The 15,338-nt window shown below is 42.9% G+C and overlaps 2 protein-coding genes across 2 annotated transcripts in view; both read right to left on the bottom strand.

Moving 5' to 3' along the window:
* LOC128299732 (autophagy-related protein 2 homolog A) overlaps positions 1 to 4,580 on the bottom strand; it is a 29,634-nt gene extending 25,054 nt beyond the window's left edge. Inside the window, exon 1 of the mRNA XM_053035777.1 lies at positions 4,256 to 4,580. Within this exon, the coding sequence (XP_052891737.1) occupies positions 4,256 to 4,423 (168 nt within the window). The 5' untranslated portion in view covers positions 4,424 to 4,580. The remainder of the gene's footprint in view (positions 1 to 4,255) is intronic.
* A 1,991-nt stretch (positions 4,581 to 6,571) lies between these two features.
* Positions 6,572 to 8,179, bottom strand: LOC128296691 (28S ribosomal protein S5, mitochondrial). Its single transcript, XM_053032155.1, has 2 exons — positions 7,907 to 8,179; positions 6,572 to 7,831 (listed from the first exon to the last, which is right to left on the bottom strand). Exons 1-2 carry the CDS (start codon positions 8,115 to 8,117, stop codon positions 6,681 to 6,683), a joined length of 1,362 nt encoding a protein of 453 aa, XP_052888115.1. The 5' UTR covers positions 8,118 to 8,179; the 3' UTR covers positions 6,572 to 6,680.
* Positions 8,180 to 15,338: the final 7,159 nt, after the last annotated feature.

Below are 15,338 nucleotides of genomic sequence, written 5' to 3'. Positions count from 1 at the left end.
CGCCATAGTTTTGTTGTTGTCTTTTCTATCTTCGAACATAATGACTATATATCGCCCCTTAAACACCACTTGTGAATAAGAAAGCAATCAGCTGGAAGCGAAACAAGCAAGCCCAGCTCTCCGGGCATGATCATTTGCCTGCTTGCCTGTCGGTCAGAAAGATCAAACCAGTAGTTGATCTGGAGCAGCGTGAGATCAGCATCAACCGTCAACGAAGCAAAACCCCCCAAATCATATATTCATCAACGCCACACACACACACCTCTAGCTCCCGGCTTGAGGTTGTGCGTGAAGATCTTTGAACCGGTTTCGATCAACCATCGTTAAATGGGTGTTGGTCGTTGATTTAGTTCTTCGTGGAATGGTAAAACCTGCTGCAGCAGTGTTGCGTTGACACGGTGCGAGAACTGAGCATGAATTGTTTACGGACGGACGGAGTCGTTTCTAAGTGTTGTTCCGCAAACTTCTGCACAATGACTCACACAGAGTCAGCAGCAGAATCTCCTCAATTACGAACGAGAAGAGGGATAAACAAGCACATTCACCACCAAGAAACGCGATGATGCGTAAGCGAATATTTTAAGTTCAAAGCGATACTTAGTGCGTGGGTATGTTTTAAACTTCGAAACAACGCTGCGGTGATAGTTTGACATTTAAATCAAACAGGATCCATAAATAAGCATTCACATAAAAATTTAAATTATTAGTCTCTTATTGAGCAGTACATTACAAATCAATGTATTTTTTTTTAATATTACATAGTTTGAAGTTAAATTGTGGAATAAAATATTCTACTAAATTCTAAAAAGCGATTAATCATAATTAATCACATTTACGACAATTCCAATTATTTGGTCTGCAAACAAAATAGCGTTCGAATTTGATTAGTTTGCACTATAAGAAATTGTCACTCGTGTTTTATTTATCCAAAACACCATAAATCAAGCTGTATCATATGATGAATAATAACATTTTGGCTCGTTTCGTTGATTACTTTAAAAGATAAAGAACAATTTCAACAAGAAATTCAAAATTTAGCTGAACGTGTGGCTAAATGCCACTAAGTCATAGAAGAGTAGGAATGATTCGAAGTAAACAAATATTTCAAACATAATTATCATAATTCGAAAAAATTTACCAATAACAGACAAAATCAGTTATGCTACTGTAAGAAAGGTCTTCTAAGTCGCTTCTACTGATCCATTCTATCGGTACTAAACATGCCACTTCATACGCGTAAAAACTCAATAAAACAATCTCAAGAAACGTTAGAGCAAAAAAAAAATAGTTCTGCCCGCTGAAGGTTAACACCTTAGAACCCCCTCAAGCGGTGCTTTTGATGGTAAAAGCTATGCAAAAACCGACCAGCCTAAGTGCGGAAACGCAAGAAAAACAAAGCTTTAACGCATGATAAACGATCGGACGAGCGCGTAACCACCATCAAGGTGCGCTTATCTTAAAAGGGAATGGGAAAACTGAACAGCAATAGCAACAATAACAAATATCACACCACCAGTTGCGTAGTCTAAAATGAACGGCCTAATCATTGAAGCGTTTCATCTTGAAAAGGTATGCGTGTTTGTGTACCGATGAAACGGTGCGTAGGTTGGGGTCTCTTTGCTGCAAAATCAACCGTTTGTGTGTCTGTGTGTGTGTGTGTGTGCGTAGGGGTGGGGGTAGGTCGATCGCACACCGAAGAAGCAATAAATGTGTATAGATGTAAAATTGATTAACGACATGCGATAAAGTTTAACAATTCTTCCTCATACTTCCCGCAATAGGTTAGTGTTGCGTAGTGCACACACTCCTTTGCTTTTGTGCCATAAATTCTTCTATCACCCAGTACCCCCCCGTACAACGCTTTCCCAAATTCGCATCAATGTTTTTTTTGTTTGTTGTTGTGTGGTACACATCGTACCATTTTAAAACTTTGCAACGAAACGGAAAAAATTAACGGCGCCATCACGGGAAGCGGGTAACGCGCAATTGATTCTCGTTGGAAACACACCATCCGAGCGAAATCTTAACAGCAACAACAACGCCTACTAATACAGCCAAACCAAATCAACGCAACACTGTTGGGGCACCGGTTGCTGTGACCATATAAACACACAGCTGGTGCTGCATACAACTTTCCATCGAATCAAAACAAAACTTCTCGTCTTGTGCCCCTGTGTGGTGTGTGTGGCGGGGTTTGGTTTGTTCAGCATTTTCCGATTGTTTTGCCAGTCGCAGGAGAAACAATTACCTATACCATCACGACAATCTCGCCAGGTTCATCGGCAAGGTGCACTCGGGAACCGCGTGACGAAAGATGTCGCATCGCCGCATGGCTGGGTATGTCGGGGAATACTTTACATGACACGTTCCTGCTACCGCCAAACCTGCAGCACTCTATTTATAGCCGCGTTCCCTTCGCATTCGAACTGACCGCTGATCTACTTCGACTAGGCGCACGGTTTGTACAGGACAACTCTAAAATTATAATATTATACATCGATACCCGTACGAGGTAGACAGCGCGGACAGATCTGCTCGTACAGACAGTCTCGGATGTATTTCATTCCGAACGCACAGCTGCATCATCATGCTAACATTCATACACTGTTGCAAATTCGCAAAAATGGATGATTATCGTAATGTACGCGTTAAAAAGAAGACTGATGCTATAAGGAAATAAACTGCTTTTGGTTAAACTGTTTCTTGAACTTGGTGTTGATCTTCCGTTTGGGGTTTGCCCTAAAAAGTTCTGTCCATCTGAGTGCCGTTGGGAGGGTTGGCGATGTTCGGTTTACTTTAGCCAGTTGAAAAGAACTATTTTTTCAAACGTCGCGTCTTCTGGAAGATGCTCAAATACAACTGTCCCCGATCAGCACTTCTGCGTAACCAAAGTCCATCTTCTTCTCCAGATACTTCTTCATTATTTAGTCAACTGTTTACACTTTCTAAAGAGCATGCAAAGAGATGGTCTGCATTAGAAGCTCTTCGATGTTCTTTCTTCATTGGCACAATAACCGCAACAGGTTTAAAGTTCTGTCAGTTCTTACTCTCTTTGACTCTATTTAATACCGTTTCCGAATATTAACTCCGAAGGATTGATCCGAATGGGATTTTGGACCGGTCCTGGCGTGTCCGGCACCGCATTTTACCACCCGATCGCCCGTTCTTCGATGTTATTGTTTGCAATTCGTAATCCTAAAAGGCCAACATTTCAACTTGAATTACAGCTCTATTTTGTATGTTCTGGGCAGCTTCTGTATATGCCATATTAGGTCACATAGTATGTATTTGATAGAAAATCATATTGGATGCCAAAATACATATCACACCCTGTACATAGATAGCCTGATCATAATGAAGAAAAATGTGTCTAGTTCATTAATTGATCTTTTGGTACAATAGTTTCAGACTGTGCACTTAATTTTAATTTACTACCTTTCAATTTGTCCAGATAGAAACAACAGCAATTGCTGCGGGTACAAGAGGAAGCGATAGAGGAACACTCGGGGCATAATAAACAATCTGACATCCGTCACCCAGTCACGGAACACACCACGAACGAGTCGTATTTGCTTGCGCAAATAAGCAACAAAATCAAGAAAAAACACAACGCAATTGCAAACTGGCCAACCAATCCCACCGATATAACAGCTGGGTTGGAGGTACGGTTGTAATTCGGTGTGCTTACTGCTTACTGGTGTTTGTTGTTTCCAGCTGGATCTTGTTTATCTTTCATTGCGGTTGTAAGTATGATTTTTTATCGCGTTGTCTGGTGTAGTTTTAATGGTGATTTGATTGAATTTTCCAGCTTCTTCGGAGAACACGAGGTTCTTTCTTTCAGACACACAGCTGATTACCGCTCCGTATCAACGCTATTCGTTTCTAGGTCAACTGGGGACTTCGTCCAGATTCCTATTGCTGTTTTCGTATAATTATTTGAAGTGAGCTCCCTCCCCAGCCAGACACCTAAATCCCCATTCGCGATAAGACAAGTAAGTGTGTTCCACCAGTCACTCTGTGCCATCGACACATGTAAAGCGCCAACTTTCTGTTGTCGATAAAATAGAAACAGACGAAAGGTTGCCCCGCGTACGGTAATATCAACTTGATGATACATCGTCACCGTCAATCAATAATAACGTTTCCCGATCGCACCGATCCATGAAAATGGCACAATATTCTACAACTGACATTACCATCATTAATTAAACATGAACCGTAGGGCCCAACCACCCTCTTCAAACCCGCAACTCACCTGGCAGTAAAGTGTGACGTTGTGCACGGTGCCGGTGCCATTGTAGAAGTCGACGTTCAGCTGATCGAGCGTCAGCTTCTCCTCCAGAAACTGGCCCAGATAGCGCTGGAGCAGAAAGCGGCAGATCTTCTTCTTGATCACGTCCGACCAGGGCGCATACCAGGGCATGATGACGCAGGATGCTCGTCCGTGGCTGATTGCAAACCGTACACGGGTATCGGATGACGGAAATACGATCGAGTATTGATCGAGAGTGCACTAGAGTTCGCAGCCGGAAACCACGATTGCGGATTGTATTGCGCGAAATTTCGTCGCTACACGTTAGAACACGTTTGCCTGTTTCACGTTGCCGGTGCTGTGTGTCGTTATCGCCTCGCGGCTCTGTCTTGCACGATAGGCCAATACACACCTTTTGCTCTAGCTGTACGCACCACTTTACGGTTGATAAGCGAGCTTTAGTGTATCCACAACGATTCACCGTCGGAACTGCTTAATATTAAAACTTAAATGAGCCACACACTGCACACAACACCACCGCACGGTCGTACATAGATATTTTAGCAAACAAAGAAAACAAAACGTTCACCAACACTACACCACCGTGGTGCCTAGCAAAAGGGTTGAACACTTGTACGAACACTTGACGAGATGCGATCACTTCTTCTTTGCCGTTGCTAAGGGATAGCTTTATGCAGGAAGATATTGGTGGATGTGTAATTTCTTCTCCTATTTCGCGTTAGTTAGATATTATGGCGCTGTTAACGTTTCCAAGCGGCTCTGAACTGACCGTATTCCCGGGATAAGCAGCCGTTGACGACGGCTCGACGGCGACGACAAGGTCTGCTCCCAACGGCTGGCTACTGTGATCTGCGATGCTGCTGCTAGTTTCTGCATGTGTTTGTACACTTTCCGTTCTCTTCCGTTTCGTTCTCACTCTTTCGTATCTGGAGCGAATCGGACCGATTTATTCGCTCTTTCGTGCGCTCGGCTTTGGTGTTGCGATTTCTTTGTTCACGCTCGCAGCACCCGCGCTCACCACACAACGTTACGCGTGCTTCTTTCTCTTCCTACCAGCTGTTCACCAGCTAAACAAACGGCACCATGCGCGATCTGTCAAATATTCCAACGGGTCGGTGTTGGTTTTTTTTCGGCAGCGAAGGAAATTGTATTGTTTTGTTTAGAGCCTAGGCCTGCAAAGAGAATGATAGAAAGAAAACAACATTGTTTATCACATTTAAGCATCATTGAAAGATGCTTTTAGCGATAGAATCTCTATCAAACATGAGACGGATAGATAGATATATTTTTTTAAATAACAAAACGTAGAAGATGAAAAAAAGAGAAAGGAAAAGATGTAACATTCTATCTCACTTCTGGTTCGGGAATTACACGCACTTCATGTTCCGGGCACCCTTTCCCTTCACGAACACAACACACTACCTCTTCAACACTATTGCAACACCGAACGGTTTTGTGCACTGCACTGCTGCTGCATGTGTGTGCGTGAGATCGCGCACTCGCTGGTTTCGTCGTAGTTTCTGTTTCTTTCGTTTCGATGAAAACAACCCCCGTGTCGCAGCTTTTCCCGTTTCGTCCATATACACACAAACGGACTGGAATGGCCCCCAGGAGGAAATGCGGAGACTACTTTGTTTGAATGCTGTCGTTCAGCAAAATCTCCGTTAATATATTTAACGCAAAACGATTATTGTATTTTAACTTCTCAAAGGGATCTTACCTTCGGAAAGGTTCCACCACAAAGCACCAACCAATATCACCTTTTCACTGTTTACTCACACCTCTTTCGAAATGCATTTGCGTCGCTCGCTATCGACCACCTTCTTCTCCACGTCGTTGCGGATCTTTGCTGAGAGAGGGCTGATGAGTTATTAAACTTATTATTTACGTAATTAGCCAACTGTGCATTGATTTACAACACATCTAATCGCTAGGATTGCGTTGTTTTCACTCGATTCTTTGGCTGCCCTTTACACTGACGCGATTTTGCCATCGAAGCTGGCAAATCATACTTTTTGCGTTGTTGCTTTCTCAGCGAATGTTTCAATGCTGCGCTTTTCTGCAAACTGGCTTTGTTTACCACACGGTTCAAGATTCCATTCCAAGTTTACCAGGTCAGCACATGTCGGAGCAGCTGTCATTCTGCCGTGTGACGTTTGGGCTGCCAAATAAACCGTTTATTTTTGGTATGATTGAAGAAATGTTAAACCAATTACATTTCATACTTATCTTCTGTAATTACTAATGGTTTTTAAATCGTACTTAGTCCAAATTGCCTTTAAAATTTCACTTGTACAATTACTTTATTAGTGCAATATGCTTGCGGCATCTTGTCTCGTAGGTTCTCTCCAGGGATGGAACTAAGAAAGAACATCCCACGATCTATCCTAATTCACACCGCCGTTCTTTACTCATCCTTAGGACCAGGTCCCATCCTACATTCGGGATACTTTTCCGTAAGATAGCTGCGCACCTCTCCCGTCTCGGCCATCATCCGTAAACGCACGTTGTCCTGATTGCGTAGATACTCCTGCTTCTTCAGGTATATCTCCCACGAACGGAACTTGGTATAGAAAGGTGGAAACTTTTTCTTCTGCAGCTGAATCTTACCATCCATGCAGTACTGTGTAAAGTCGAGAATTTCATTATTTTCCAGCTCTCGTTCTGTGCGACACACGGTTGGGCTGGCCACCACTTTCGGGAAGTTCCTATTTTCCGGCCGGAATTCCACTACATGGAGACCCTTTTCTTCCGCAATCTGTTGGTGATCTTTTTGCTTTAGCAATCCGATGAAGAATGCTTTCACCACGTGCTGGACGTTGGTGGATCCTTCACATTTGGCGCGCAAATCTTTAATGCCCAGCACCTCGCACACGGTTCGGATTGCCCGGTGACACTTCAGTCCGAAGCCCTCGGGTTTCCGCTCGACAAACAGTTTCGTGGCACCGAACTGACAGTGGAAATCGTGGAATACCGTGTGTCCATTGCAGAGATCGAAATGCATCAGCTTCTGACCGGCACGGTTCTTTGCCTGACGTAACGCGGCACGTCCTTCAATTGCTTTCCCGAACCCAAATCCGGCCAAACCGTTGCCATTGCCCGTTACCACCATTGCAGAAACGCGTCGCTTACGGCCATGGTTACCCTTCATGTTGACCACCGCCTTCAGCTCCAAGCACTTCGTGTCGAATCCAACGAACTCATCCTCACCGATCGCATCCGGTGGACCGATGCTACGGCCAGGCATTTTTGAACCAGACCAGCCTCGCTCGAGTGGACTCAGCTTGAGCCGCTTAAAGTTAACCATCTCATCACGAATTCGTCTCAGCTTTGCCTCACGCTCTTTGTCTTCTGGCAGCTTTTGTTGCTGTACCAGTTCGCGGCCTCGTATGACCGGTGCCGACAATCCGGGCCATACGATGTTAGCCTTACCGAAGCCTATCATCTGTCCCCTATTCAAATCCTTCGCAGTGATCCGTCCTGATCCTTTGCCACGGCCGCGCTTCTTACCGGCGTTACTGACAGAGATGACACCCTTCCATATTTGTTCCGCCGGAACTAAAACAAACAAAGCGTGGTGATTTTTTACCAAATCCACAGTCATTGCAACTCAGAAACAATCATTTCACTTACGTTTGTTAAAGAAACTTGTTTGCCTAACATTACATAATGTAGGAACGACCGGTCGCAGTAATGCAGGGCCGCGATGTTTCTCATTTGCCGGTTGGTGATTGCAGACCAAATGGTTTCTCGGTACACTACATATCGAAGCTGTTTGGCGACCGATACTTAATGTTGCAAAAGCACGCAGTAGCGAATCACTGGACGACGCTATTCGAAACATGTAAAATTTGTAAACGATCGCGTTTGTAATCAACAAGAGAATGGTGGAACGAACGAGGAAGGTGTGATTCTCTTGCAAAAAGCAAAACAATGATTTTTTGACGTTTGTGACAGTCCACTGGTTGGACGTTCATCTGCTCTGGCGCTGCTGTCCGTTAATGAAGCTTTCACTACTATCCGCTATGGCGCTGCTATCGCCGAAAAGAATGTTTCTAAACGCTATTCAAATGAAACGTTACTTAGAACGCTATACTGCTATAGAACGTTCTGTATACTGTGACTGTATAAAAATGCATAGAAACGATTTAAATGATATCAACAGGATATTTAAATTAGAAACAGCATAAGTTTTGTTCTCCAATACACTACTACGTAAAAAATAAGCGTTACCACTGTTGTATCAATTGTTAACATAAACTTCAACAGCAAACCCAATTTCGCAAACTCGTTGCACGCTTCCATGGGACCTCCCAAACAACTTCATTCCGGCACTCTGACACGGTGCGAGGTGCGTCATCGATTTCCTAATTCGCGCTGTATTTGTCAATTTTCCAACGTTTCAGCAGCAGTCGCATCGTTTACCGACGGATTGTTTACCGTACACTTGAATGTTAATTACTTTTTTTCACCCTCAACAACATGCCTATCCATTTGCTGTTATGGCCAACCTCTGCTACGTTTACCTCCCCCCCGTTTCGCCTATGTACCAATGTGTTTGTGGTGGCTAGGTGGCTGTCCGTGGCCACCGTTGGATGGTGATTTGTTTCATTATTATTGTTTCTGTCCGTACGTGCGTGGAATGGTACGCCCTCGGACGAATTCGTAACCCAAATTGTATCCAAACACAGCGATGCCACGGTCCAGCCACTCGGTCCCTAATACTGTCGATGTCTATCCCTGATGCTGATCATCATCGATCGAAAAAGCTCCCCTGCGCACAGCTACAGAACTGGCAGAGGAGCGGTTCGAGCGGGGAAGTGGAGACTAGGAGCGGGAGGGGGATGGAAACAAAATAAGCAAATGCGGCACACGTGGCAGGAGCGATTGGGGGAAGCTGACGACTGCCGAACAAACAGTCCGTCCATCAGTCAGTCAGCCAACAGTCAGCCCCAGCTAGAGTGCAGTGTGGCATACGAAATGCAAACAAACAATAGGAACGATATTTTTCAAATTAATATTAAAATAGTACGCTCCCGCTCGGCGAGTGCTCTGTACACTTTTGGCTGCTCCAAATAAATGTGATGCCACTTTCGGTTGTTGTCATGGTGGCGAGAGCTAAGGGAAAAATGGTAGTTGATGATGGAATTGAATACCGTTTAATAATTGCATCGCTGCATCACCATGGTACCCAAGTACGGCAGGCAACGGTTCCTAGCTGAGCTGAAAACAAAATGGTTCAATGAAATATTTAAAACCAAATGCTTTTCAGATTAGCAAAGTATGTCAGTAGTAAAGATTTAACATGGTAAGGGGGTAGCACCGCCTTTCGCGACCTATAAAGACGGGATATAAATATTAATATTCGGCTTACATTATACAATTATTACATTATTATAATTAAATATAAATAATTGTCTTCGGAGTCTCATGAACTTCCGGTAAATTTAACGATAAAATTAATGTCCTAACGGGATTTTTTTATACCAAAATAAAAACTTTTTTTTAATTTGCACAGTGCATAACCCCCTTAAACAAATTAACATTTTTATAACGAATAAAATTCATCTCCTACCTACCCCAAAAATACACTTTAAGATCGCACGTCAAACAAATTGTGCAAACATTTTAAAAAATGCCTATTGATTCAACCATTCCGCTTGATACCACGGTCCACACGGAACTAAATCCAGCAAAATGCTTTAACTGCTATCGATTTGAGAATTTTCCATCCTTTCAAACAGCAGCCCTCCACAGTGTTAGCGTCCCTCGGGGTTTTTTTTGTTGCTTCACACCAGCCCACCAGACCGAACACTAAGTGATGTTTGTTATCTTAGCTACAGTTCAATATTTACCCCCTTATTGAAACAATGTATGCGTGTGCGATGGCGTCCTATTTGTCTGGGAACTGTAAAACGGCAATTTCTCCCGCAATGCAGCTCACTCCGCCCAAAAGGGAGGGGAGGCAAAACTGAAAACGAATTATTCGTCAACGCATGCTGACGCGTGGATGGATACGGAACGATTTGGTTCTTGTGGTTGGGTTTGCAATTAATTAAATTTTCATGATAACCGTACCGGTCTTTTGCAAAACTCAACTACATTCAAACGCACATCCACGCGCATCCCCGACATCAATCATTCAGGACATTTACCATCACCATTTGGACAAACGCATTTGACACGACATTTATGGGAGCTTCTGCCCATCGACACACTGGGTGCTGTGTTTGCAAACCGGGACTAATGAGACGGTATCGTAATCGCATTCCGGTACACTAGATGGGCACGCACTGGTGAATGCTATCTGTCAATCGCATCGGGGCCAGCTCACCGAGGTGCTGCTTCATCAAACACCGGTGCCGGATGGGCGGTTACGGGTCCATGTTGTATGAATGTTTACATTTCGTTCTGCCACTGTGTCGCTATCATATCGTAAATCTTCATCTACAGTTCTACCCTAGGCGGCTTTCGGAAGTGTCGTCCTTCTTTTTGCACCATACGTTACGGTCGGCAGTCCACGGCTCATTGCACAGCGATGGGACAACGATACGCGGACGTAAAGAGTGAGGGACCCAGATAGTGTCGGGTCGATTTTCCGTAAGCATTGCGATCGGATAGCGTGGATTGCCTTTCGGCGGGTACCATGCTCCAACAGTGCATATTTATAAAGCATTTAAGATGGTAAGCGTACTGATATCTAAAATCCGCACAAGAACCGAGAAGAGAAAAGGGAGAAGGCTGAATGACAATTAGCAACATGGGTTGTGTTTGCACACAGCAGAAAGCAACTGTGGAGATTGTAGGAGATTTGTGTAACTTCAAATCGAAAGAGTCCTTACAGTGTACAGCGCTATCAGTGACCGGATTATGGTGATTTTCCCGATGTTTTTGTGCCTTTTGTTAAGCGGTTAATTGTTAAATGTGGCCTAATCGTATTCCATTTTGTTCTATATTATTATCTATTTCATTGCTCTAATGTTAATCCTCTATTGTTTCACTTTTATTAAAATTGTTTCTTGCTTTCTTTACCTTGTTTTTATTTATTTTTAACAGTTTAGTGAAGTGTTTATTTATTTCTTTTTTGTTATCCAAATTTTCAGAACTTTCTCAGACGGTAGAATGATCGACATTGCGGAGGACACTCTAGAGAAAAAGTGGCGAGGGCCAAACCATAATATGGTAAATAGTTAGGTTAATTGAAGAAGCAGGAATAACCCCAAGAAATACGTAAGAGACGAGTAAATGACTCTCGCAGTCGAAAACATGAGAGAGATTTTGTCGTTGAAGGTGGTTGAGGAGTTGGGAACTTATGTGTCATTGAAGCTTTTGAGCCACTCCCGAAAACGGGTGAATAAGTCAAGTCCTAATAACAATTGTGTTCCTAATAGTTCCTAATAGTCAAGTTCTAATAACAAGGTATTTATTCGGCTTCAAATTAACAGGTTGGATAGGTTTTAGTTAAAGTACTTCCTTTAACATCCACCCCAATAATGAGAAATTATTAGGTCTTTTTCTTGTTCTATTTTAATCTGATTAATTTAATGCTTTAAACTATTTTCTATTGAGTAAGCTTCTACACACAAGAGATCTTAAATTGTTATCTAACTCATACTTCACTCTTTACTTCAAAATGTTTTAATAAAATAATGCCATCGAGAAAGATTATCCCAACCCGAAACATTCAATTCATCAACAGCATCTTTTAGTTAACCGTTCTCACCAAACACACCGTAGCGCGGAACAAAAAAGGGGCAACTTTATGCGCTTAAGTGCTTTGTTCGATACTTCAACCCATCAAAGTGACCAGTGGGGCGCCATTTGGAGGAGTTAGCAACAACAAAAAAACTAACCCCAAACCCAAACTCGTGCCCCGAAAACCGGACGAAATGGAAATGAAACAAACAGTCTTAATCCTTCCCAAAGCACACCTAAGCGATGGGATGATGATCGTGAATAAAAGAAAAAAAAGGAACACCTAGAAACAAACAGAAAAATGCACCAAATAAGTACTGAAGGGCGTAAAACACCCCACTCTATCATTCTGTTCTCACTCACTCACTCTCGCTCTCTCACTCTTTTCCTCCCTTTGTCTCTCTCCTGCTCTCTCTCCCACACACACGCACACATACACTCTTTCGCTTTGTCTGTCAAACAACACAGCAATGGCGCCGATAATCCATGCCGTGGGCGAGACCTGCGCATCGAGGGTGTTGTGGTGTTATTTGTAACATATTTCGCGATTTCACTTAGTTGGGCCTCGGGCACTTACAACTGCTTCACCGCATGCTGGCTGCTTCACTTAATATGCTTTTTTATATCGTGTACCGGCAAATACAACTGCTGCTGCTGCTTTTCGCACTTTTCTCGCTTTCCTGGCTTTCCCCAAATGGGACTGCATGGAATCGAACAAAACAACAACAATGCAACCGTTCGCCGCACCGGGTACAGTGACCCTTGGCAGGGATGGTGGAGTCAGAGGGATGTGGGCTTTTGTCTGACGCAGAACCGGAGCGGCTTTTTCCTGCTCTATTGTTGTGGATGTTGTTGTGAGGTTTTTTTTCTGTTTTGTTTTGTGTGCTGCACTCGCGGGATCTCGCGCAGAACTTTCGAGGTGCACCCGCGGGGCTAAAATCCTGTCCTCAAGTGTGCTAATCTTCATCTTTCAATCGCCGAACCGTTTAGCGAAGGTATCGTTGAATTGTTGAGTTTTTATTCTACAGTTTCTCCCCCTTTTGTGTATATGTGTGTGTTTGTGTGTTAATAGTGTAGGTTTTTCCACAGTTTTTTCTTCATTATCTACTGTCATTATTTTTGGGTTGAATTTCGCATGACCAATGTAACTGATTGAGTGAGTAGTTGGCATTGATTTTACTAATTCTGTGATTACTACGATCGGTTGGTCAAGGTAGAGGACTAATAAGCCTGGTTTAGGTAAAGTTCACGTACACATAAGCTTGATAGTTGAAGTTGAAGATAATCCTGCGTTTAACACACTTAAAACCAAGCTGGGTTATGACCTGTTCAAGATGGAGAATAGTCATTCTTTCTGATCAGAAGATTGAGTTATTTAATTTTGAGCCTATAGTTTACAACACTGGTTAAGCATGTGCTCGTTATCACTAGCGCAACAATTGTGCACGTGGTTAAGCAATCAGGATTAACTCTTAGTATTTGTGTTTTTGTGTCTGTATACGTAAAAATGGCGGTTAATTTTACATTTTGGCTGCTGTTACGACGAAACTTTCGACGTCCCTGGCGTTGTGACATCTCTGGCGCGGTGACAGGTGACAAGACGAAATGATCGCAACGTCAGGGATATGCAGAACGACCACGTGAGTAATAAGGATCACGCGTGAAAGTAAAACAAACGAGGAAGTAGTGGTAAAGCTGTTTTTTTTCAGGGTGTTGCATTGCATGACACTCAAGGCTGTAAACCGTCTCTCCTCATTTTGCTAATTGTTTGAAGGTTTGATAGTCGTGCCCTCTTCAATATTCGTTTACATTAGTACATGTTGCATGTCAGAGCAGTGAATATATATATCCAATTTCAATGAAACAGCAAGAAAGTAAACAAATATAAGATATAAAACTTAGTTTTTGGAGGGTTTAATAAAAATTATAGCACTTTTATAGCACTGCTTACAAACGAATGGAGCAGCCTGGTAGTTTACTAATAGCATACTACGAAAGAACCGGTACGTCCCAGCCAAAAAATTTAGGCGAATTAAATTATTACTCTTTTATTTTAGTTCGAAATAAACATTAAGCATATTTCTTACAGTTTCGAGCAACGAGGATATGTATGAAAAATTTATTACCGTTCTTCCAAATTATTATTTATAAATTATTGCAAATTCGTAAGATGATTGTTGTAAGTATTTGAAATATAAGGAATATTATTGCAATAAATAAATGAATCGACGTTAAATACAATAAACAGACATGCATTTTGATTGAATAGAAATGCAAAATGTTAGTAATATTGTTTAGCTAACCATTTTCAATCGTTAACGAATGTTTGCTAGTTTTGTCTTTGGCTAAGCTCCTTTCAATGTTAAAAGTGAAGGAATTCATGGCCACCCATCCGGATCCGACGGCTCGCAGTACTCAAGGTTATATTACCAACAGTGATTTATAGGAATATAAGAGCGAATGAGGAACGATCCCGATGATCGTGCATGAATAAAAGAAAGACACAAAACACGAAACTTTGACCAACACGTCCTAAATAAACATCCCAAAACAAAAACGAGAAAAATCACTTCATCACTCCTGTACAGCGTACAGATCCTCTCGCACCTTTGGTCAGCAATTGAGCACAGGAATTTCGAGCCAATCACATATGTTTCGCCTGTGCGTGTGTGGTACTGGCTGACTAGTTCACAGCAATTTCGTCCTTACCAGCGAAGAAATTGGAGACTTTTGTGCCACCCAATCATCATTACTTTTCCACGCTTTCCACTCGTGCCCACTTCAACACCAAAAGCGCCCAGGAGTTTTTTTTCTCTCCCTCGATTCTAATCTCAAGTTTGTTTGTGCACGAGCGAGAAAGTTCCTTTCGCCGGGGTGCTGCTTCGTGAAGGTGGTCACACAGTCAGTCAAAATAAAACAGTTTTAAACGCAACGTGCTACGCAAAACGTAACAGAAAAATCCTGTTTTTTGCCTTGCTCCTTCCATTCCTGGGGCCCATTTTCAAGGTTAGCCCATTCCGGCTGGGCAGGTTCGTGTGTCTGCAGGATGAATCAACGCGGCCTGTAGTGTGTATGTGTGTGGTAAGAGCCACTCTTTCGGTCAACAGTACTCATCCTGAAGGAGTACGATTTTGTTGTAAAGCGAGCGAAAGAACCGTTTTTTTATTATATTCTTTAACCACACAAAACGAACACACACACTCACAAGTTCACGAGTGTGTGTGTGTGTGTGTGTGTGGGGGGGGTGTGTGACAAGTGTGGTAGCAAGTTTGAATGATCGTTTTGAATGGTAAGGATCGGTGTGTTTGCCTGCTGGTACGATCACGGCATGCTCGAGATCCTTCTGGAGGACACTCTTGGGGCGGATGTC

This window comes from Anopheles moucheti, chromosome 2 (assembly GCF_943734755.1).
Source record: "Anopheles moucheti chromosome 2, idAnoMoucSN_F20_07, whole genome shotgun sequence".
NCBI classification, from domain to species: domain Eukaryota; kingdom Metazoa; phylum Arthropoda; class Insecta; order Diptera; family Culicidae; genus Anopheles; species Anopheles moucheti.
The sequence above is the reverse complement of the archived record's forward strand: the minus strand, read 5'-3'. Positions and strand labels throughout refer to the sequence as shown.